A 25,293-nucleotide genomic window follows, 5' to 3' on the forward strand; every position below is an offset into this window, starting at 1 on the left:
TTGCAAAACTACTAATTTACCCTTCTTGAATCTAATGAATTTAAAAAGTTGTCTGGATATTTTTGTCTTTTACATTTAAATTATTATTTTGTCCTCTGAGTAGGTAAAAAGCCAAACTTTGAGAGATAGATTTTTTGGTCTTTTATGAAGGAAGCTTCAGGAATGGGTTCTGGGCAAGATTCAGATTTAGAAGGATTAATGGCGATTTAGAAGGAATGGGCAAGAAAGAAGAGCGATTTTTTTTTTTTTTTTTTTTCAGTTGCAGAAGTGTGCAAAAGTCAAAAAACAAAATCTACTTAAACCGATTTTGTAGTCATAGAAGGAATGGAGGAGAAAGGAGTAAAAAAAGTAAAAATAAAAATCAACCTGGAACGATTTGGATTCGGAGAAGAAATGGAGGAGAAAAGGCAGAGCAATTTTTTTTTTTTTTTAATTTCTTGTCAACCCTTTGTTGCTACAGAGAAAGAGTACAAGTGTAGGAAAAAAATCTGCCCAAAAATCCATCAATTTACTCCCACTTCCCCTCCTATTTCTTTGTTAATTTCTTCGTCTCTTTGTCCATAACAGAGAGAAAGATCAAGAAAGACGAGCGGAGAGTGAAATGCTGAGATAGAGGGAGAAGCTGAAAAACAAACTAAAATAGCTATTGCTAGATACTGCTTCCTCAGGTTAGTGATTGGGTATTGCTATTGCTTTTTTTTTTTTTTTTTTTTTTTGTGTGTGTGGGAAGTTGATTTAGTGGTAAAGTATTGACCTTTGGATGATTGGTTTCTTTCTATGATTTTAACAAGTTTGGGTATGATTTTCCTGGGTGAAATTTGATGGTTGTGTTTGGTTGGAAATGTTCTTGGTTAAATCTCAACCTTTGTTTGTTTTCTATTTAATCCCAACCGTTGGGAGATTTAACAACACTAAGCACAAAATAGTGCTTAGTATCTCACCCTATCCAATGCTTTCATCCTGATACTAGGGCTCTCCTTTCTTGATTGTGTTGGCTTGAGTTGATGAACTAAATTAACATCAATTTAAAATACATTTTTTACAAATTTTTTTTGTAAATTCATCTCGTGCTATGGGTTTATTATTTTTGAAAAATTGAACTCATGGTCTATTTTCTTTTATTGGAGTATTTTAAATTGAATCCATGGTTTATACCTTTTATTTATTTCATGGTCTCTTTTTTAGATTAGAAAGAAATATAAGGAAAATATAGGAAATTGATGTGTAAATTTAACTTTGTCACCGCAATTTCTTTTAGTTTCTTCGTTCTGCCATGATGCCATCACTGGCAGTAAGTTTGGAATTATTTGCAATGTTCGTAAAAAGTTACACTTATATGAAATATATAAATCTTGAAGCAACTATTTGGAGGAAATCTTTTATAAACGTCAAAGTTGGATGCATAAGCAATTTTCTCTTGGCTTCTGTTTCTTCTTCCCCATTATTGGGATAAATAGTTCCAAATATTGCATAAATATCATTTCACTAATGGCATAGCATGCAAGAATATTTATGAAAAAGAAAAATGGGTGGAAGAATGATGTCGATTTTAAATGCAAATTTGCCTTCTGACAATAGTCTAGCATATGGTGTTATTGATATATTTGTGTTTCTCACATGTGGAAATTGCAGGTCATTGTTTGTGAGGAAAATTTCCATGGGATTTCTGGCATGTCTTTTTTCACTCACTTTTGATCCCCCACAGTGAGTTTTCTTCCTTCTGCTTCTTCTTTGCAAGCCCAAACACACTAATTCTTCCTTTCTCCGAATTAGAATACTCATAATTTGTTGATTATGTTTATGATTTAGAAGCGAGTTTCCCATGTCAAGCTAAGAAAAAAACTATAAATTTCAACTGATTGTGGTTTGCTACATCTTAATTTTGATTTGTAAACACAGAACGTGATGACTTGATTTGGTCATATCATGAAATGTTGGAGAGGCCAAATAAACATGGTTTTTGTTTGCTGTAAATGATCCCGTGTTGATTTATTTTGTGAGGACATGGTTTAAACCTTCATGACAAGTATATATATATTTTTTTTGTCCCTATACTCACAAGTTTGTATAGAATATCTTACTTTTGGTGATATTACACTTCTAACATGATTTTATTTCCCATCATACAATTTATACCTCGGCTATTGTTCAACATTGGAACAGTTGTGAAGTTCATTCTATCTGCAACTTATTCTCACATTTTCCAATATTGTAATATCTATATCTAAGCTTTCAGCAATATATGATCTGGGATTTTTAGACACTTCATAACAAATTAAAAATTTATTAACAGCAATGTGCACTGAGTAGTGGATGATGTTATTGTTTGTTGCTATGATGGATGATAGTCTATGGCCTTATGTTTTCTTGTGGGAATATTAAGGTGTTAATTGTGCAGCGAAGAAAAATATCTTCCATTGCTAAATTATGCAAGCAATCTAAGAGATTTTATGGCACAGTTTCTGTATGCCTTCCTCTTTATTTATATGCATGCTAACCTTGTCTAAAGTTTTTTCCCCTTTTTCTTTAAGATGGGGACCTGTATTAACATGGGGTTTTGATTTTGCAAAAGGGTGCTTGCACTTCCCTAAATGCCTATTGTCAATTGTACTGAATACCTCTCAATGTGAGGGTTGCTAGTATTATATAGAAATTATCTAGGTAATTACAGGCTGTATCTCAGTGATTACAGCAATCTAGGGAAATAAATAAGGTAACTAAAATCTACCTATTAATTACAATATACTATAGCTATAATACAAGAACCTGCCATAACTAGAAAGACTAATTATGGCTAAATATATATGGACCGTATCTGATTGACATCCCCCCTCAAATTGATGCTGGTCGATCAAGAAGCATCAATTTGCCCATAAGAAACTGATGACGTTGTCGTGTCATAGCCTTTGTGAAGACGTCAGCTATCTGGAGATCAGTGGAAACATGAGGAAGAGAGATAACACGAGTGTCCAAGGCTTCCCTAATAGAATGACAGTCTACCTCAATATGCTTCGTACGTTCATGGTAAACAGGATTAGCAGCTATTTGAATGGCACTAGTATTATCAGCATGAAGAGGAGTAGAATCAGTTTGAGAAAAACCAAGCTTAGCCAAAAGCCCACGAAGCCAGACAATCTCAGAACAAGCAGCAGACATTGCTCGGTATTCGGATTCAGTAGATGATTTAGAAACACGAGCTTGCTTCTTACTCTTCCAAGAAATCAAAGAAGCACCAAGAAACATGCACCAACCCGTGATAGACCGCCGAGTGTCAGGACATCCTGCCCAATCCGCATCACTATAAACAACAAGGCGAAGAGGAGAGCCAGTTGGAAAGAACAAACCACGGCCAGAAGAGCCCCGAAGATATCGAATGATACGCCGAACAGCAGCTAAATGAAGATGGCGGGGAGTTTGCATAAACTGGCTAACCTGCTGGACAGCGAAGGAAATATCAGGCCGAGTAATAGTCAAATAATTCAAGCTGCCTACCAACTGTCGGAACACAGTAGGATCAGAGAGAAGATCACCCTCCTCACTTCGATATTTCACATTAACCTCCATAGGAGTATCCACCGAAGAAGAATCCTGAAGACCAGCTAGACTAATCAAGTCCTGGGTATATTTGTGTTGATTCAAGAATATACCAGAAGAATCAGTGTGCACCTTCAACCCCAAAAAATACGTAAGAGGACCAAGATCTTTCATATGAAAAGAGTCTTGAAGATTCCGCTTGAGATGGGCAATCAAACTGGAGTCGGTTCCCGTAATGACAATATCATCCACATACACAAGTAAAAGAACAAGACCAGTCGGAGTCTTGCAAAGGAACAAAGAAGAATCATATTGGCTTTGGACAAAGGAGAAGCGAAGCAGAGTAGACCTGAATTTTTCAAACCATGCCCGGGGAGCCTGTTTTAAGCCATAGAGAGACCGCTTCAACTTACACACAGCGGCAGATGGAAAAGAAAACAACCCCGGAGGAGGAGTCATGTAAATATCTTCTTTGAGATCACCATGAAGAAAAGCATTTTTGACATCCATCTGGTGAAGTGGCCAGCCTTGGGAGGCAGCAATAGAAATAATTGTACGCACTGTAGTCATCTTCGCGACCGGAGCAAATGTCTCCTCATAGTCCACCCCATATTCTTGCCTGTTCCCAAGAGCAACTAATCGAGCCTTATACCGATCCAGAGTCCCATCAGAGCGAAGCTTAATCGAGTAAACCCATTTACAACCAATGGCGTTAACATGAGAGGGGCAAGGAACCATGTCCCATGTATGATTGTCCTGGAGAGCCCGAAGTTCCTCATCCATCGCTTTCCGCCAACATTCATATTTAACAGCCTCGGAAAAACATGTAGGGATGGAAATAGAAGTTAAAGTAGCAGTAAAGGAAGTGTGGGGAAAACCATACCTATCAGGAGGACGTGATACCCTAGCAGATCGTCGAAGACCAGACTCATGAACTGTCTCAGATGGCAAGTCAATCGGAGGAGTCGTTGGAACAGTTTCAGATAAAGGGTCAGTCTCGGGAAGGGGCAAAGTTGGTAGACGTCGAGTATACACAATTCCAGGTTTGAACCGCTCAGGTAGAATAGGCAATTCATCAAAATAAGGTAGAATACTAATCTCAGGCAATGATTCAACATGTGTAGAAAAGAAACATTGATGCTCAAAGAACACAACATTACGAGATATACGAAATTTGTCAAAACAAGGATCATAGCAAACATAACCTTTGTGAGAAACACTATAACCCATAAATGCACATTTAACAGACTGAGCAGAAAGTTTGTGACGTTCATGAGCAGGTAAATGAACAAAACAAACACATCCAAAAGTATGAAGATTAAGATAGCTAGGATGCTGTTGATACAAACGATAATAAGGAGAATCAAACTGTAAGACCTGAGAGGGCAGTCGATTAATTAAGTAAACGGCAGTAGATAATGCCTCAACCCAGAATTTAGAAGGAACAGAGGACTCAAGTAATAAAGTACGAACAACATCCAAGAGATGGCGGTTCTTTCGTTCCGCCACCCCATTTTGCTGAGGAGTATAAGGACAAGAGCGCTGAGAGATATTTCCTTTGTGGCGTAAGAAATCATGAAACTCGTGGGACATGTATTCTCCACCAGAATCAGACCTCAAAATCTTAATCCCTGTAGAAAATTGATTCTCTATATATGCTACAAAGGTCTGGAAAACAGACAAAACCTCGGATTTGGCCCGAAGAAAATAGACCCAAGTATATCGACTGAAATCATCTATGAATGTTACAAAATATTTATATCGAGCATGAGAAATTACAGGAGAAATGCCCCATACATCACTATGCACAACATCAAAGCATTTTGTAGCACGACTACCATGAGAAGAAAACGAAAGAGTTTTACTCTTACCAAGTTTGCATACAGAACAATCAAATGACAAATTTTGAGAAACGCGTTCTTTATTGCCTAACAAACCAGAATTTAACATATGAGACAGAATAACAGAATTTGGATGACCCAAACGTTTGTGCCATACTTCGTTCGGAGTATTAACTGTCCTACAAGCCAAAGATAAACAACTAGGAATTGAAAAGTGCAGTGGAAATAGTCTGCCAACTTTAGGCCCCTTCGCGAGTATCTTCCCCGACACATGATCCTGCACAAGACAACCATCACGAGAGAAATGGACATCATAGTTTTTTTCAACTAACTGGCCAACTGAAATAAGACTATTAGAAAGGCCAGGAGAGACATAAACATCTCTGAATGAAGGATTAATATCTCCTACTTCATTAATAGCTAAATGACTTCCATTAGCTACTTGAATATGAGATGAACCATGATATGGACGAACATTGCAAAGAGTATCAGACGATCTGGTCATATGATTGGATGCTGCAGAATCAATAAGCCAAGACTTAGATAAAATAGTACCGTTACCTTGGAGCCCTAAGGCAGAAAAGGCTGACATAATCATCTGCTGGACCATTTCAGGAGTAAGAACAGCTGATCCGGCCGCAGAAAAAGAGGCTGAGTACATCATTGGAGCAGCAGAGGTGTTTATTGTAGCCTGATAAGCAGTAGCTTGACGATTCTGAGGCCGAGTGGGACATTCTTTGATAAAGTGGCCCGGTTTTTTACAGTAATTGCAAGATTTCTTTGCACAATTGGCGGCAATATGACCATACTCCTTACAGCTAAAACACTGGACCTTGCGCATATCCTTACCTTTCCCTTTCCCATAGGCTGCATAGGCTACTGGATTTGGATTGGAATCGTGCTGAAACGTAGCCTGTGTGAGAAGACGCTGCTCCTCACGAAGTAATTCTCCAAAACAAACATCCAAAGATGGCGAAGGGTCCCGATTCATTAAATTTGAGCGAGTAACCTCAAATTCAGGGCGTAATTTCATCAGGAATTGATCTCTCTTGCTCTGCTCATGAACAGCCTGAACAGCAGAGAGAGATGCAGCAGGTACCTTCGCATAAATCATATCAGAAAATTCTCCCCACAAATTCTGAAAACCAGAAAAATACTCTGGAATGGAGAGATTGCCTTGAGTGTAATTAGCAATCTCATATTCCAGCTGAAAACGGCGTGCGGTATTGTCCTGATGATAAACCTTCAGCAAATACTCCCACATAGTCTTCGCAGTCTTATAGGGCCTCAAATTGAGCACAATAAGAGGATCAACAGACCCTAAGATCCAAGACATCACACGTGCATCCTTGACCTTCCACTTAGCTAAATCCTTAGCTTCCGTAGGAGCTGGATTACTACCGTCAATATGGCCCCACAATTCTTTTCCCGTAACAAATAATTGAAATTGGAATTCCCAAGCAGAATAATTTTTTCCAGTAAAACGGACCCCAAAAGTCTCGCTAGAAGACATAATGAAATAAAAAAAAAAATTAGAAATTAGACAACCTGAAAAAGAAGTAACAGGCCCACCAGATCTGTTGGACAGCAAGCCCAAGTCCTCTCAAGTCAAACAGCACCAAACAGCAAGCCCAAACAGCCAGCCCAAATCCAAACAGCAACCCACTCAGCAATCCCTAAACCACGCTCATAGCACCAACCAGAAACACGTCAACAGCCCCAAAACCTCCAGAATAGCGCCCAAACAGCACCCAAATCAGTCAGCAACCCAAACAGAAATTGCCGACAACACCAAAATAGCCGACAGAAATCGCCGACAGCCCCAAAACCTTCAGAATAGCGCCCAAACAGCACCCAAATCAGTCAGCAACCCAAACAGAAATTTCCGACAACACCAAAATAGCCGACAGAAATCGCCGACAGCCCCAAATTCCCGGGAACACCACGCCGACAGCACCACGCCGACCTTCCAGAAATCGCCAGAAACACCACAGACTTCACAGACCTCCAAAGAGTCTGCCGACAGCCACTAATCACCACAAAAGGAGTAGTTTCCGGTAAGAAATTCCCTACCCTCAATAGAAACTGCCACTACCCTCGACAGAAACTTCCGAAAAACAATTTAGAACCCTAATTTAGATGATTTTGGCTCTGATACCATGTCAATTGTACTGAATACCTCTCAATGTGAGAGTTGCTAGTATTATATAGAAATTATCTAGGTAATTACAGGTTGTATCTCAGTGATTACAGCAATCTAGGGAAATAAATAAGGTAACTAAAATCTACCTATTAATTACAATATACTATAGCTATAATACAAGAACCTGCCATAACTAGAAAGACTAATTATGGCTAAATATATATGGACCGTATCTGATTGACACCTATATGAGGGAAGAAAGCACAGGAGTAATTTCATTGGTTTTCTCTCAATTGAAAAGTAGTAGTTTTTTTCTTTACTTTTTTTAGTTGTTCACCTTATTGCCCAGTGAATCTTACAGAGATTTGTAATGAATTTTACTATATTCACGTGTGCTATTAAGTGCAATGATGGTATTTTTTCTTGTGAAAGCAGGGAATGAATTGGAGTTGGATTTCAAGAGCATATTGGGACAAAGTTCCGGTCATCCAGCTCAGAAAAAGGTTATTGCTTGTCAATATGTTTGTTTGCTTATACTTCTGCTACTCTTCTCTGTACAATCTTTCTAGCCATGAATCGAAATCATTAATTAATGGCTTTTTCGTATTCCATGGAGAAAGAAGCGGCCTCGAATTTGATTGTAGATGTTTTTTGTTTTGTAAATCAGTGAAGCAGCATACTAATGTAGCTTAGTTATATACCATGTATGCACAAAGTTCCTCCTTATCCAATTTGTTGCGACTCAGCATTCTTTTTTGCAATCTTATAGTTTCATGGGATGGTCACTGTTGTATGTTAGGTTTACTTTGTAACAGAATTACAGGTTAATTACATAATTTTTCGATCAAAAAGAAAGATTTGATTGTTGATTAATAATTAGTTGTGACATGTGGTCATGTTTCGTGTGTAACCAATGATAGCCTTGTTTTGGATAAAGGCGTACGTAGCATTTGGTGCTACTGGTGCCAAAACTATTTTCTTATAAAATCATGGATACTCTGATGGATTTATGCTCTTTAAACACTTTTCTACTCTTTTTTATTTTTTATTTATTTTTTATTTTTTTATTTTTTTATTAATATTTGTTTTTGTTTTGTTTGTTTCTTTTCTCTCGCATAGATGGGTGGCATCCCTTGGCGTAATTTGAATTGATTTGGTATATCATATTTACTTAATTTTATAGTTTTTTCTTTAAAAAAAAAATCAATATATACTTTTCAATAATCTAGATATTAAAAATATTTTATAATATATGTATGATATTAAAATTATAATGTTAACAATTACAATGATACATAACACAGGGAACCAAAAACATGCATTGCACGTGCCATCCTAACTAGTATATATAAAAGATAGAATAATTCCAATTGGGTCAATATCATTATTAGAAAGCTCCGCCCGTGGTCTGAATTTGGGATATCATTTTAATGTTACACATATTTTTTGTTTTTTGTTTTTTTTTATTTTATTTTTTATTTTTTTATTTTATTTAATTATCTGATGCATCATTTTTGGACCTTTTAGACAAAAAAATAATAAAAAAAGAAAAACAAAAAAATAATTTTAACAAGTTATAAACTCTCTCAACATTATTAGAAAGCCGGCCTTGCCATGCATGGTGTATATAATATATTAGAAGACATGACACCAAGGAAAGACCTGGACATGATCAGTTGATTTCCGAGAGATGCATGCGCAGGGTTAATTACGTTGTGTTGGAATTTAATCAACACAAGTTAATTACGCGGGACTCGATATATTTTCTTTTTCTCTTTTTATTTTTCTCATATATCATGACCAGAAACTCTTGTGGACTGCAATATTAATGTTACTCTGAAATTTCGAGGAAACTTAATACAATGTTAAAAGCAACTCTATAGTTATCATAAGAAAGCTTATTATTATTCCTTAGACTTTGAAACCTAATATCACATGTTAATATGATCAACTAAAATCAACTTGTCCAAATAATGACAAGATACTATTTTTTTAAAAAAATAAATAAATAAGGAAAAGAAAGAAATTAAAAGGGCTTACAATTCGAATAGGACATTAATTAAAATGAACTGGAGAATATCCAGTTCATGGTTATGATTTATTCTTAGAAATCATAGAACTACAAATAAGACACTTGTCCTACTAACAAAAAATAATAATAAAATATTATTTTATATTAAAAAAAATTATAAAATATTAAGGGGTGGGGTGGCCAAACCACCCCAGTTGGGGGCTGGGGTGGCCGAAGCCACCCATGGCCGTTGGGGTGGTCGGTCTTGGGTGGCCGAAGCCACCCCTGTAAGAATTTGGGAGAAAATTATATAAACATAAAAGAAATACTTACATTTGGCCATTATTGTTTAAGCACTTGAATTGAATACTCGTTGAATGTTTGCAGAATTCACAATTCCAGAACCCTCAATTCGCAATCCTAAAACCCTCACTTTGTTGGAGAGTGATAGATAAGGATTTCTGGCCTATGTGTTTTTCACGTTAAAGTTGTGATCGATGGATATCACAGGCTTGTCTTTTATATAGGCCAAGACCCCTATCCACTTATCTTACGTTGCTTCCTTCCATCAAAGGAGACAACACTTGATGAAAATAAAACACTTTTTCACCTTTAGTAGTTAACTGTACTTTAATTACCCAAAGTTTTTTTGTTTAATAAAAACTATATATAATATATTATATACATATAATATATGTGACATGTGGGCCACGTTAAGTCTACTGATAGAAGATTAATTCTAATATTCTCCCACTTGGCTCACATGACACATTTTAAAATCGTGTGTGTAACTAAAACTATATATGGCCAAATTGAAAACTACTCCAGCTTTAGTTTTATTTTGAGAGATACAATACATGAATCATGGTGGTTATGTTATTATATTAACATTTCCTTCCATGTATTACAATGTATTAATCTTTCTAAACAAAATCTTTATAGGGTATAATTCTTTATGAATAACTTCCAATAAGTCATTCTGGGTCTATCTTTATTTATCCCAACGGATAATACATGTGCACAAAAACTTTGTAACAATAACTTTATGTCTATAGACCATTAGAGAGAAACTTAACACGAAATGAATTAATGAGTCTCATATATTCCACATGACTATATACTTCTTTACCGATAAACTTTTAGTCATGGGATCCGCAATCATTAATTCAATATTTAATAGACACTTCATGTCACTTAATATTCTCTCTCATAGTGAGATACTTTATGTCAAAAATAATTATGGGTTTCGCTATAAAATCAACAATCTCGAGACCTTTAATAAAAAGTCTCAACCATAATGCCTGTTAACTAAATTCATAGCATGCAATAAATTATGCTTTCATAGTAGATGTATCAACTTTAGTTTGCTTACTGCATCTCCATGATATAGCCCTTTAGCAATAAAAAATATATCATGAAGTAGATTTTGTACTGTCTACATATTCAACAAAATCAAAATAACCAACGACCTCTAAACGGTCAGTGTAATTGTAGGTCAATCTGTAATTCTTGGTTTTCTTGCGTATATCGCAAGACTTTATTTGCAACTTTTTATCAACCCAATAATTCTACTGCTAGTCCAATATCATGTTTAGTGCAGACCTGCGCATACACTAAACTGCTTGCTATAGATGCATAGAAATGACTTTTAATCTGCTCTTGTTCCAATGCATTTTGAGACATTGATTTTTACTGAATTTATACCATTTAAAAATAGTCTTAATATTCTTTATTCATGTCTCTATGAATCTCTATGTCAATGACATAAGAGGTTTCACCCAAATCTTTCATTTGAAAGTTTAGTGAGAGGAACTTTATGTAGCAAACCTAAATCACTGCTTGCAAGCAAAATATTATCTATATACAGGACTAAAAAAAAAGTAACTTTACTCCCACTGACCTTAAGATATAACACTAATTAACAATGTTCTTAATAAAACCATATGAAGTAATAATCTTGTATAACATTGACGGGAGACCTATCTTAGCCCATAAATAGATTTCCTTAATTTGCAAGCTTTCTGACTTTTATGTACCTACCATAATGTGCCAATGCACACTTTTGGAGGTGCCTAAGGTTTTTCTTTAAAGCTTTTATATGAGGGTGATGGCTGAATCCTTATAGGAACTCATGAAATGTTCCTCAACAACTTTCTAAAATCATTAGCCTTACAATATTCAGGAATAGAATCCTGATACATTTGGTAATATGAGATTTTATGAACATCAAACTTAGGCAATTATATTGCTCCCACTGTTCATGACTAATAATCTCATGTGGTGTACTTGATTCTGTGAGAGTGGGTGATTCGTCTACACAGAGCACTAAATTAAGTTTCAAACACCCTAAAGCAAATTTTCTTTTTCAGTTAGAAAAAAATTATCACTAGAAAGTATTGGAACATAAAATAACATTAATTGAAGCAGCAGATATGCATTTAATGACCAAGACAAATAAGATACTTTAATGCTATGAAGTACCTTTATTTAAATTAACCAATGTTAATTTAATAGTAAATTCCAACCTACCTGTGGGCAAATGATACATCACACATGAATTTACTAAATAACTTTATTAATAAGATTAGTAAATTTAAACATTAATAAATAAAAATTTCATGTACCTGTGGGCATAAGAAAATTTTATTTTTAATGCCAAATTAACCATCTTATTCTAATTAAATCATAAAAATAATAAAATCTATTGGAGCAAAGTCATTAAATTTATGAGTTAATCACATGCAACATAGATGTTTAATTTTCTTTATGAAGTTCATGTAAAAAAAAATCTTTATATGATTATCATTATAAAATTAGGATGCTGTGGCTATTCCTAAAAATATTGTAAGAGTCATAACTTCAATAACATCTAATTGCCATATAGATACCAAAATTCATCTTTGAAATTTTTACAAAAATTTCTTTACCTTATTATCATCATGACTTAGGATGCTGTGGCTATTCCCTTGTCACTTTGATTTCCACTACTTCATAATGGCACCATAAAACTTCAATCTTTATGTTGATCACAAAATATCCCATAGCATAATACTTTAATAAATATTTATGCTTAACAAAATAAATGATCACATGGTATATAAATAAGTATGAAATAGATATCTTCCAGAACAGCTTAACGCTATTTATACTGAGTAAAATTCGAAATTTGAACCAAAGCGAAACAATGGCGTGATGGTGTAACCCTTCTTGCAAGCCCTATTGTGTGAGGTTTGATACCCCACACTGGAAAAAGGAAGAAGTTTTTCCCTTTTATGGCGCGTGATGGGAGTGGGCTTAGATTCGGGTAGGGGACTTCATCCCCTAGCTTCAGCCGGGTCTGAAATTTTGATCTGGGTCAGGTCTCGCCCTATAAGGGTCTACAAACGGGTTTTCTCATTTTTCATCAAATTTTCGCACTGAAACCCGATTTTAAATCATGATTTTGGTTCATAATGATAAAAGCTTTTGATTTATGGGTTAAGAAACATATGGGTATTCCAAAAATCAACCAAAAGAAATCATTCTACTGAAGAAAATACATGCCGAAATTTTGTTACCAAGATTTCAAAATTGTTCAAAAAATATAGTGTTTAACACAATCAAACCCCGTAACATTGATCTTTAAAACTACAAAAGAATCATTAAACATTAAACTTCAAATGATTCAGCCAAACTGTAAGTTCTTGTTGGCTTAATTCAGTAAGCAAAATGGTGACCAAAAGTGCCAAGATTCATCATCCATTCAATTACCATTCGGACGAAAAGAAGTGCCTTTCGGATGCTCGAAGAATTCTATTTTCCCCGAGAGCCTCGTCTGCAATCTCGTTTGCAATCTCGTTCGGACGAGCTTGATAAATAAGAATTCCCGAGAGCCTCGTCTGCAATCTCGTTTGCAATCTCGTTCGGACGAGCTTGATAAACAAGAATTCCCGAGAGCCTCGTCTGCAATCTCGTTTGCAATCCCGTCCGGATGAGCTCGATAAACAAGAATTCCCGAGAGCCTCGTCTGTAGTCTCGTCTGAATTCTATCTAGACGACTTTTACTAAAAATGTCATATCTTAAGTTTCAGGCCTCTGATTGGAGCAATCTTTACGGCGTTGGAAAGCTAACTCAAGGATCTACAAAGTTATGTTTCACGATATTTAGCAAATTTCAATGTTTACTAGGTCAAAACGGGTCATAAAGAGAAGACTACGAAGCTAGGCAGAATGGCTTGTCTGCAATCTCGTCCAGACGAGATTGCAGGCGACCATGTGTTAAAAACACGTTCTGGATGTGTTTTGTTGTCCCGTCCGGATGGCACATGTTCCCGTCCGGACGCCGCGTACCTGTAACAGTTTTAAATGAATATAAACTCTTTCCTAGGTCTAGGGATGATGGGACTATTATAAATACACCTCTATAGGAAGAGAGAGGAACGAATTTCTGATCTAGAATTCACCGTCATGTGCTAAGAGAGTCTCTAACATAGAGAGTCAGTTCTCTCTCTTAGAGTGATCGTTTGTGTTTATTTGTTGATTATTGAAGTGAAGTCAACCGGAGTTCCGATGAAGGGAGATCACGTAGAAGGATTGTGCCAGCTGTCTTTGGAAAGGGCTACTGCGATAGAAGGCAAGTGGGTTGCTTGTCTTATACAAGACTATGTCAATTGCAAATGTTTTGTAAGTGTGAACGTCTTGTAATCCTTTATTCTTTTACTGAGTTAGTTGATTTCTTGGGTTTGGCTGCCCCGGAGAGGTTTTACTTTTAGAAAGTTCTCTAATTGGTTTCCTCTTCGTAACCAAAATATCTGTGTTCTTTATTGTTCATTGCATATCCATTTTTGGTTAAATATTATTTGTTAGGTCAGATCTATTTCCGCATAATATTGTGTGAAACACCTATACATTCATAATAGGTGTCGTTTGGAGTCATATATAGAATTTTCACAAAACATACCATTTTGAAACTTAAAACCCAAAACCAAAACAAAAACCAAAACATTGAACATATAAACCTTCAATCACTCAAGAAACATTCAACAAATCTGTCCTAAACAAATTATATATAACAATTTCACATTTATGTTATTATATATAACTTATTTAAATTTTTGCTTTGTTTGAGATAGTTCTTTATTGTTAATTTGTTAATTAATTAAGTAATTCTTGCTATGTGTTATGATTGTTATTTGGTATGCACGTGGTATATATGAACAGCCATGTGGTTAATTTTGATCGGTTATATCCGGAAACTAGTAATTAACTTAGATTTACTTATTTAACTTATAATAATAAATAAATTTAAATTTAGACTTGTATATTGTTTAGGTTTTGTATGTATGGGTTTATTGAATACTTTTAAGTCGCGTATATTTCTCTCTAATGTCTGTACACAACAATGGACAAGAGTTGGATGACAAAGTGTAAGGGTACGAAGGAATATAAAGACGGCTGTAGATTGTTCGTGGACTTTGCAGTTAGGAACTGCATAATACCTGATGGTAAGATTTATTGCCCATGTAAGGTGTGTCGCCTTAACCGGCGCTATCCGCCAGGCGTTGTTCTCGCCCACTTCACAGGGGGAAAAGACATACTTCCTACATATAAGGACTGGATGTTTCATGGTGAGAAGCCTGTCCGGGACCATGTTGAACCGTCTCCTTTGAATCATACGGCCACAGATGAAGCAGGTGAAAGCAGTGATCAGGGTGGAAATATGCACGCTATGTTGTGTGATGTGTTCGGCATGCATGATGTCAGTGAAGACAACTGTGCGCCTCAGGTCGTTGTGCAGGGTGATGAAGAAATCGTAGTCGAAGAAGTGGATGAAGCTGATGCCCAAAAGTACCACAAGCTGCTTAAAGAGGCAACAACACCGCTATATGATAGGACCAAATATAGCAAGCTGAGCGCAACTGTTAATCTGTACAACTTAAAGTGTGTTGGTGGAATTAGTAACAAGATATTCTCATCTCTCCTTGAGTTCATCAATCAATTGTTGCTTGCGGATAATGAAGCTTTGCCGGTTAATACCTATGAAGCAAAAAAATATCTAAGGGACATGGGACTCGGGTATGAGAAGATTCTGGCTTGTCGTAATGACTGCATGTTATTTTGGAAGGGCAACAAAGAGTTAGATTCATGTACAGTTTGTGGCAAACCTAAGTGAAAAGATGAAATTCATTTGGACGAGGACGGTCAACCCATATCGTCAAGTAAGAAACGTCAAGTAAAAGTGTTACGATGGTTTCCACTCATACCAAGACTACAGAGGTTGTTTATGTCACAGTATACATCACCCCATATGAAGTGGCATGCAGACAACCGCACAAAGGATGGCAAATTGAGGCATCTGGCCGACATTGAAGCATGAAAGTCATTTGATCAGTTATATCTGGAATTTGCAGCAGACAGCAGGAATGTATGGCTTGTACTAACCTAAGATGGATTTAATCCTTTTGGGAACCTTAGTACATCCCACAGCACTTGGCCCGTAATGCTTGTGCCATACAACTTGCCTCCTTAGATGTGCATGAAACAAACGTCTTTTATATTATCCCTGATTATCCCGGGCCCGAGCTTACCTGAAATGGATATAGACGTTTACCTACAGCCCTTAATTGAGGAATTGAAGGAATTATGGAATGTAGGGGTACGCACATTTGATGTTTCCACTAAAACACACTTTATGTTGCGAGCACAATTGATGTGGATAATTAACGACTTCCCGTTATACGCAAATCTATCAGGGTGGCCTACAAGGGGAGCAAAGGCATGTCCTTGTTATATGCAGTTAACAAGGTCTCGATGGTTAAAACACGGCCACAAATGGTGTTTTATGGGTCATAGGCAATACTTGCCCTTGGATCATCCATTGAGGAAGAATAAAAGAAATTTTGACGGTAACCAAGAACTACAATATCCACCCAATGTGCTAAGTGGAGATGAAATCCTAAGACAGTTAGAAAGGATGCCATTTGGGGATGAGGATGCTGGCAAGTCAAAGCCAGACAATAGTAAGAAGCAGGGAGAGAAGTGGAAGAAGAGTACTCCTAACACCAGACCAAAAAGGACCAATCATGTATTATAGAAGAAGAAGAGTGTTTTCTTTAGGTTGCTGTATTGGATGGATAATTTACTGCCGCACAACCTTAATGTGATGCACATAGAGAAGAATGTGATGGACAACATTCTTGGCACAATACTCAACATAAAAGGGAAAACAAAGGACAACTACGATGCTCGCAAAGACTTGCAAGAGATGGGATTGAGACGTCTACTTCATCAATTTACGAAGAATGGAAAAAACTATATGCCCCCAGCTTACCACACGATGTCCAATGAAGATAAAACCAGTTCCTTGAAAGTGCTTCGGGATGTGAGGGTGCCTGATGGTTATGCCTCGAATATTTCCAAATGCGTACGACTCAAAGATCGTACGATGACGGGTTTGAAGAGTCATGACAATCACATACTGATGCAACAACTTCTACCTATTACTTTACGTGGGTCACTACCAGGTAACGTGGTCAGACCTTTGGTTGAGATGGAAACATTCTTCTGGGGCATATGTTCAACTACGCTGACACTAGATGATTTGTACCGACTCTAGAGTGAAGTCTGCGTGACTTTGTGCAAGATGGAACAAGTATTTCCCCCAAGTTGTTTCACTAGCATGGTCCATGTTGTTGTGCATCTTGTCAGTGAATGCCAACTGGGTGGACCAATGCAGTATAGGTGGATGTATCTAGCTGAGAGTTAAATTTTGATCGTTAAGCTATTATTATTATTTCTTTTCCCACCACTGAAAGGTAGTGAATCACTGCAATTGATTGATTGATTTCCATATACAGGAGCCTAGGGGGGGTTCAAATCTAATGTGCGCAATAAAGCGGCTCCTGAGGGATGTATTGCGGAAGGCTACATAGCAATTGAGTTGGTGACATTCTGCTCGATGTATTTGGATGACGCATCGACGTTTCATAATAAGGCCCAAAAAAACCCTGATGGTTGTAAGGGAGCGGGAACACGAGTCATCTTCAACCATATCACACTGGCACAGATTCATCGATATATATTGTTTAACTCGGACGAGTTCCTACCGCTACGGACGTGAGTCATGTCACTAGTACATGCCCTACCATTCTTTGTACAACTTTAATTTCTAATTGTAGGATGCACATGGAAACGCTTAGAGGGCGAACAACGGACGATCAGTTGGAAAGCAAACATTTCAAACAATTTGTCGATTGGTATCGTGACTACATAAGAATAATGTCTTCTTACAAGTTAAATGACTTGTATATCTGTTTCGCATACAAATCCTATACACCAACTTCATATATCGCCCTCCATTGTACGCAGGTCAATGGATTAGACGACCTACGTAGACAGGAGCTGGGTGAGAAACTGCTAATGCATTGTAGAGGGCCAAAGGAAACAGCAGTCAAGTATAACAGATATGTGGTTAACAGGAAGTTGTTCCGCACTCTTTCAGTTGATATCGGAAAAAAGACTCAAAATAGCGGCGTGTCTGTGTCGAGTACTGATGGCAAAACGTATTACAGAAATTTAACCCAAATAATTGAGGTTGAGTACTACGATAGGACAAAGTATGTTATGTTCAAGTGTGATTGGGCGGACAACACGAAGGACAGGGGGTACAAGGTTGACGAGTATGACATAACGCTTGTCAATTTCAAAACCTTATCCACACATGAGAGAGGATTACGGATGAGCCGTTTGTGCTAACTTCACAAGTTGACCAAGTATTTTACTTCGAAGATGAAAGGAACCCAGATTGGGCTTGCGCTGTAAGGCGTAAACCTAGAAATGTGTATGATGTTGGTAAGGGTCAAGGGTCTGACGATTCTAATGTTAGCTACCACGAGATTGAGCCCCTCCTCTTAAGTACCAATCATGATCATGTTAACGCACCTGATGATGTCGATTACATCTTACCCGATTTAGAACCAATCGAAGCGTATGTCATTTAATGAAATTGGAGTACACCCTTATCTTTGAATTTTTTTTTTTTTTAAAGAAATATTTACATTAATTTGTAATTGCTTTTTAGGTTAACCATAAAATTTATATATAGTTTGTGGAAACGATATATAATTAATTGAGTAACTAGTATATGTTGAAAATTTTAAATGTGTGATTACTTTACATATACTTGTACATATTTACTTATTTTAAATACTAATTCAGTTCGTAACATATTTTGCAGGGAGATATGAGTTATAGGGGAAAGAGAAAAGCACCGTGACAACTAACCGTGCGATTGACATCCGGTGTCCATGCGTTACATTCGTCCCCCCGGGCTGATATGGAGCCAGAAGGGTATAGACCGATGCTTCCACATCATGTGGAAGGGCAGACCCATGCGGGGCAGGACGTGGGCTTTGGTGGTGACGTTCATGTAGATTTTCAGCATACTCCGCCAGAGCCGGGCACATCCACACCTTTCACACTCAACTTCACGACGTTGAGCGATCTGGGTATCGTTTTCCATGGCCATTTCGAGCGGCACCCGTATCCCACCGGATCACAGGTGGATGATAGTGATGAGACACAGCCCCCGGATAGCAATGTGGGTGATGAGGATGGTGTCGCGCAAGACACGCATTTTGATGATGCTGCTACACGCCTGTTGGCGGTGGACGAGGTTCGGACGATAAGTAAGTATATGTGCTAAAAAATCGTAATTTTTTTATTTTTATTTCAATATGTAGTTAGTTTAAATAAGTAGCTAACTTGTTCAAATCCTTAATGTATTAGGTGTAGATCAAAATGGCACCACCCGCTACCATGTTTTGAGTGTCAAGTCATGTCACAAGCTATGGAAGATCCCCGATGGCCAGAGGATCGTGTGTGAGTATAACCCCGCCTGGCAGCCTGTGGGACAAAGTGCTTCCAAATTTAGAGGGATGACCGGAGTGTTCGTCAGGAGCAGTAATTATGTTAAGATTAGCGACGAGTGGAAGAATGTACCGGAGCGTAGGAAGGAGGATATTTGGAATGCCTTGATGGTATGTTATAATTAAATATTATTGTATTTATGATAGTTATTTGTATATTCATATATTTATCTCAAATACATGTTGTATTATTAATATAAATATATGCGTGAATTTATGTAGAAGCACTTCTATATTCCGCCTGAGTGCAATATCGCGGCCATAAAACGGGATGCTTTCCTTGATATGCGAAACAAGCATAAGACTTGGAGGTATGACTTGAAGCAGAGTCTTCACATTACGTCGGACGATACTCCGAGGATAGTGAAGGCTAGGGAAGGGGAACAATTATCCATGTACAACAGAACGGACGTGGATATATTATTGGAGAAATGGTGTAGTAAAGAGAATGAAGTAAGTCACATATTTTAGTGGGTTTTGTTTAGTTTTATTAAAAGGAATGTGTTGGACTAAAATATTAACAATGTTAATTGTGTAAGAATATGCTGCATATATAAAGGGAATCTGGTCCAAGAACAAGGAGCCTCACTGCACCGGGTCAAAGAGCTTTGCTAGGGCTACACATGAAGAAGTATGTGTATTTTTTGATCAGTTATATATATATATATATATATAAAATTTATGTTGTTTATGTTTATGTTTTATTTGTTTAAGTTTTATTTGTTTATGAATCTCATAAATATTGGGACTCTGCCAATACAAGCGCAGTCTTACATCAATACACACGTGAAGAAGGATGGCGAATATCCAAATGACTTGGTCAGGGAGAGATGTGTATGCTACTAATAACTGATTAAGTTTTATTTGTTTATGAATCTCATAAATATTGGGACTCTGCCAATACAAGCGCAGTCTTACATCAATACACACGTGAAGAAGGATGGCGAATATCCAAATGACTTGGTCAGGGAGAGATGTGTATGCTACTAATAACCGATATGTCTTGGTTAATGTATACTTCTTTGTATTTTAATTTAATATTTCTAATTACTTCTTTTAATGTGTACCCTACAGGAGAGGATGAAGGAGTTACTTCCCATTGACCCTGCTACTAGAAGATTTGTAACTGAAGGCACCGTACGGTGGGCACCCGACAATGTGTATGCACAGGGGATCGGCAATAAGCCGGAGTACGCAGGTCAGGTTCGCCAGGTTGGAACAGGTATACTACCTGTGCGCGGCAGCATATACTCCTATTATAGACTAGTCGCGCCACGGTCACAACCTCCCGGGAGCCTTGGTGTCCTAGAAATGATAGAAGCTGCACTACAAGCTGAGCGGGAGAAGCACAAGCAAGAGATGGATGCGTTGTTAGAGACACAGCAAGAGCAAGCAGTAGCGCTGCAAGCTGAAAGGGAGAGGTATAGGGCGGAGATAGCTGCGCTGTTAGATGCACAGCGAGAGCAGGTTGCTGTGCGGCTAGCTGAGAGCGAGGCTAGTATGAACACTTTGCATGAGGCACATTTTCGTCAGTTTGAGTCCATGTTGCAGTCGAGGTCCTCATCCGATATGACTCGAGTTAAGGATGTGCCAGACAAAGAGTCTCCAGCCCGTTTGGATGTGAGATCGTTGGTGGGGAGTGGATCAGGTAATGCAATTTTATTTTTTTTTTTGGTTTGGGTTTTCTTGAATATATATATATATATGGACACTCTTGTTGCAAAATGTTTTGTTTGGCATTGGTTTGGTTATACATTTTATTGCTTTTTAGTATTCTTTTTGATGTTCTTATTGTTGATAGTGACCCCGATGATGTTTGTTATTGAAAAACGCTATGCCAACTCCAAAAACTTGTTTATCACAATTTATGCGAAATTAATACTATGAAGAAATAAACAATTGAATTACTCAAAATAGATAAAGCAATAAAGAGGCAGACACAAATATTTTGGTTACGAAGAGGAAACCTTTTAGAGACCGATCTAAAAGTAAAACCTCTCCGAGGCAGCCAAACCCAGGAAATCACTATCAATAGATTATCCAGAGATTACAGACACTAGGAACACTTACAACCCTTTGCAAGACCTTGGCTCTGTAAGATCGACAAGCCTACAACTCGTCTCCTTCCTCAAATCTTCTTCAACGTGATTCTCCTTTACCGGATCCTTCCGATAGACTTCTCAACCGTAGATTTATCAAAGGAATAACTAAAACTCTAAGAGATTTAATTTAACGCTCACCACATATGATCTCTCTTAGCACAGCCTCTGACGAACTCTCTGGGGGTGAAAATTCGTACATCTCTATTCTATAATGATGTATATATACCCTCGACAAAACCCTAGACCTAACCCACTTAAAATCACGTTTTTTGAGCCTAAAACTTACGGGGTGTCCGGACAGGTTAATAGGCTATCTGGACAGGGCTTTGCAGAGCAGAAATAGAGTTTCTGAAAATGCGGTCCGGACCCAGGGAAGGCTTGACCGGACAAGGCATGCAATGGGTGAAACAGCATTCTGGAAATGCTATCCAGTCTTGATCAACTGCTCTGATCGTGGGAGTTTGTGGTTCGATTGAGCTGAAATTTTGTAGGGACGTTCATAACACATGAATCTATATTATGAACGGTGGAGATTGGATTATGAGCATTCTATACTAGTGTTTGAGACTGTGAACTGTAGCCTCTGCATTTTGGAACTGAATTAAGCCAACACAAGAACTAACAGTTATTATTTCTACTACTAAACGTTAGCATTGTATTTGCGTCTAATTTTATAAGGATATTATTTTTCAGTCGGAATATCTATATATATATATATATATATATATAGATAGATATTGCATTGATGATGATTATTATTTGTAGTTAGTGCATTTTTTGTTCTATTATAGTAATGTCATTTTGGTTAGTATATATGTTAAAGTTGTTATGGTGCCCTTTTTTGTGTTTGGCTTAGGATCCTGATAAGAAAGGTACCTATTGCTTCCTGATTGATTGTTTTATCATCTCCAGGTAATGCGGAGAGGTTGGAGAATGAGGAAGCTATCGACCTAGAATGAGCATTGTCTATGAGTTTATAGTTGGTAAACCTATTATATATTTTGTTCTTGTTTTGTTGATGTTTAACATTACATGTAATTAAGTCTATATTCATGGTAACATATATAGTTTGGTTGTATATGATTGATGTAGAGACTGCATGTTTGTGATACATGTAATTATGTCTATATGATAAATAGTAAGTATTTTTTTATGGATATTTAATCAATACTTCGTTTAGGGTTTAATAGGTTGGGCCTCTTGTAGGAGAGATTATGAGGTCAAAAGTATAATTGAGTGTTTCTTTTCATTAAAAAAAAAGAAAAAGAAAAAGAAAGAAAGGAGATAGAAAGAGAAGAGGAAGAAAAGAAGGAATCTCCATGGTCTACAAATTTGGAAGGGTTATGTAACTATGAGCACTTGTTATTCTTTCTGAAGAGGAAAAATTATGATATTTGGGTACCGCTAGAAAAAATCAATTATCAATTTTGCTTCTATGTTCTTGAAGGTACTTTATGCTTCAATTTATAAATTAAACTGCTAATTTTGGTTAGGTTTTCTTGTTCTTTGTGAAATAAATGTTATACTACCTTTTTTGATGTAAATGGCAATTCTATGAATGTAGATGGCAATCAAATATAAATACCTATTGATTTAATAAGATTCTGTGGTAGGTCATGGAGGAAAGTTACTACTTTATTCAGTCTTGTCTTCCACAGGATAGAGCAGAGTATTTGTTTCTCTTTGTAGAGTAACATATTTTTTCGAAATTATTTCTTATTGCAGATTGTGAAGAAGCTCATGGATGTTGTTGCCAGTATACATCAAGCTATCTGGGAAGCCTTTGGAAATAGCGGTATGAACTCAGCATCTCAAAATGAGAGTTCACAATCTGAGTATGCATCAAGCTTTCTCAAATATGGGAGTTCACATTAAAAAGTAAAATGCCCATTGTGCAACAACTAATTGCCACATAAATGTGATAGTTCATGTGTCATTTTTGTTTTCCTTCTCCTTGCTCAGTAGGACTTAGTAATTTTTTCGATGTGTGTTTGTGTAAGTGATGAGTTTTAAGAGGAACGTTTATGGATGAGTTGGTACTTTGACATAAAAGTCATATACTGGTGTGAGGATTCACCAATATTGTCAAATTTCCTCTATCTGCCCTTGAATCTCCCAAGAATTTTCAGCTCCTGGCCAAAAATGAGATCATCTGCAAAAATATATACAGGATTCACCAATATATACATGACATCTGTAAGATTATATAATGAATTTCCAGCTCCTAGCAGCCCTTGTAAGAATATATACAAGATTCACCAATATATACATGCCATTTGTAAGAATATAGAATCTTACGTAGCAGAAAAATATAATTAGACTCTTCTTTGCAGCCCTTGTCTTTTATAACTACATATGCCTCAAGTATACTATGGCCTCTGCATATTGCCAAGTATAACCTGGTCATATAGGACGTATTAATTTGGTTGGATTTTGTTTTCCATTTTGGTTTGGCATCCTAATCTAACTGTTGAACTAATTCAATGACCTACCAGTTATTCTATGGCTTTCTCTATTTATTTCTTATGTTGATAGATCTGAATGTCGAATTCCATTATATCTAACTGAATTTTTGTACATATATCCTTTCTTACTGCATGGTTTTATCATGCCAAATGCAACATGGCATTATTTCTAAATTTGCTACCATTCATAATTTTTTTTTCCTAGATCCATCAACTACAAGTCATTAGGACATAGTTTAAGTCATTAAGAGTTGTTGGCTTTGGAAGATGTGCTTCAAATGATTTACTCTTAAATCCTTATGAAGTTGTCAATTCAAAAAAAAAAAAAAATGAGAAAAAAAAACAATAAATTGTAAATTAAACAAACAAATGAGGAAAAAAAAAAAAAGACCTAATTTTCTGACGTGGTACTAGTGCCACGTCAGAAAATTTTATGACGTGCTACTCTTTGCCACGTCAGAATTGGAAGATCCATGTCAGAAAACATTCTGACGTGGTAGAAATGCCACGTCATAAAAATTTTTGACGTGGCACTAGTACCACGTCAGAAAATTTTCTAACGTGCTACTATTTTCCACGTCAAAAAATATTTCTGACTTGTGATACAATAAAACGTCAGAAAATTCTGACGTTCTAACCACTAACACGTCAGGGAAAAAAAATTTACTGACCCCTATCCTTCTGACATTGAACACACGTCAGAAAAATTTTCTGACGTCTTAGACACCATAAAACGTCAGAAATTTCCAGTAAAGAAAAAATTGCTTTTTTGTAGTGGATAAGGATTTTTGGCCTATCTGCTTTTCACGTTAAAGTTGTGATCGATGGATATCACAAACTTGTCTTTTATATAGGCCAAGACCCATATCCACTTATCTTACGTTGCTTCCTTCCATCAAGGGAGACAACACTTGGTAAAAATAAATCACATTTTCACCTTCAGTAGTTAACTGTACTTTAATTACCCAAAGTTTTTTGTTTAATAAAAACTATATATAATATACTATATACATACAATATATGTGACATGTGGGCCACCTTAAGTCTCCTGATAGAAGATTAATTCTAATAACCCCAATCCCCAACTGGGGTGGCTAGCCACCTCTTAATATTTTATAATTTTTTTTAATATAAAATAATATTTTATTATTATTTTTTGTTACTGGGACAGGTGTCTTATTCCTTAGAAATCCTAGCCTGGATATTCTCCCGTCCACTTTGGACTGGAGAGGATCTTATTCCACCTTAACTAAGTCCTATTATCTACTCTATTGCAAACCTTAATTAGTGTT

The 25,293-nt window shown here is 36.7% G+C and overlaps 1 protein-coding gene across 1 annotated transcript; it reads right to left on the reverse strand.

Annotated features, from left to right (window-relative positions):
* Positions 1 to 5,192: 5,192 nt before the first annotated feature.
* On the reverse strand, positions 5,193 to 6,796 carry LOC148584454 (uncharacterized). Its single transcript, XM_088518458.1, has 3 exons — positions 5,614 to 6,796; positions 5,406 to 5,462; positions 5,193 to 5,270 (listed from the first exon to the last, which is right to left on the reverse strand). The coding sequence occupies exons 1-3, from the start codon at positions 6,709 to 6,711 to the stop codon at positions 5,193 to 5,195; spliced, it is 1,233 nt and encodes a 410-aa protein (XP_088374584.1). The 5' UTR covers positions 6,712 to 6,796.
* Between the last annotated feature and the right edge of the window lie 18,497 nt (positions 6,797 to 25,293).

This window comes from Corylus avellana, chromosome 7 (assembly GCF_965113065.1).
Source record: "Corylus avellana chromosome 7, dhCorAvel1.hap1.2, whole genome shotgun sequence".
Lineage (NCBI taxonomy): Eukaryota > Viridiplantae > Streptophyta > Magnoliopsida > Fagales > Betulaceae > Corylus > Corylus avellana.

Bases quoted from the DNA above. Each gene is read 5' to 3' on its own strand.
- LOC148584454 (XM_088518458.1), bottom strand. From the start codon at position 6,711: ATGTCTTGGATCTTAGGGTCTGTTGATCCTCTTATTGTGCTCAATTTG. The intron at 5,463-5,613 runs GTTGGCAGACTA...CTGGTTTGTTAG, and splicing joins TACTCGCGAAGGGGCCTAAA to GCAATAAAGAACGCGTTTCT. The intron at 5,271-5,405 runs GTAAGAGTAAAA...TAACATTCATAG, and splicing joins TTGTTCTGTATGCAAACTTG to ATGATTTCAGTCGATATACT.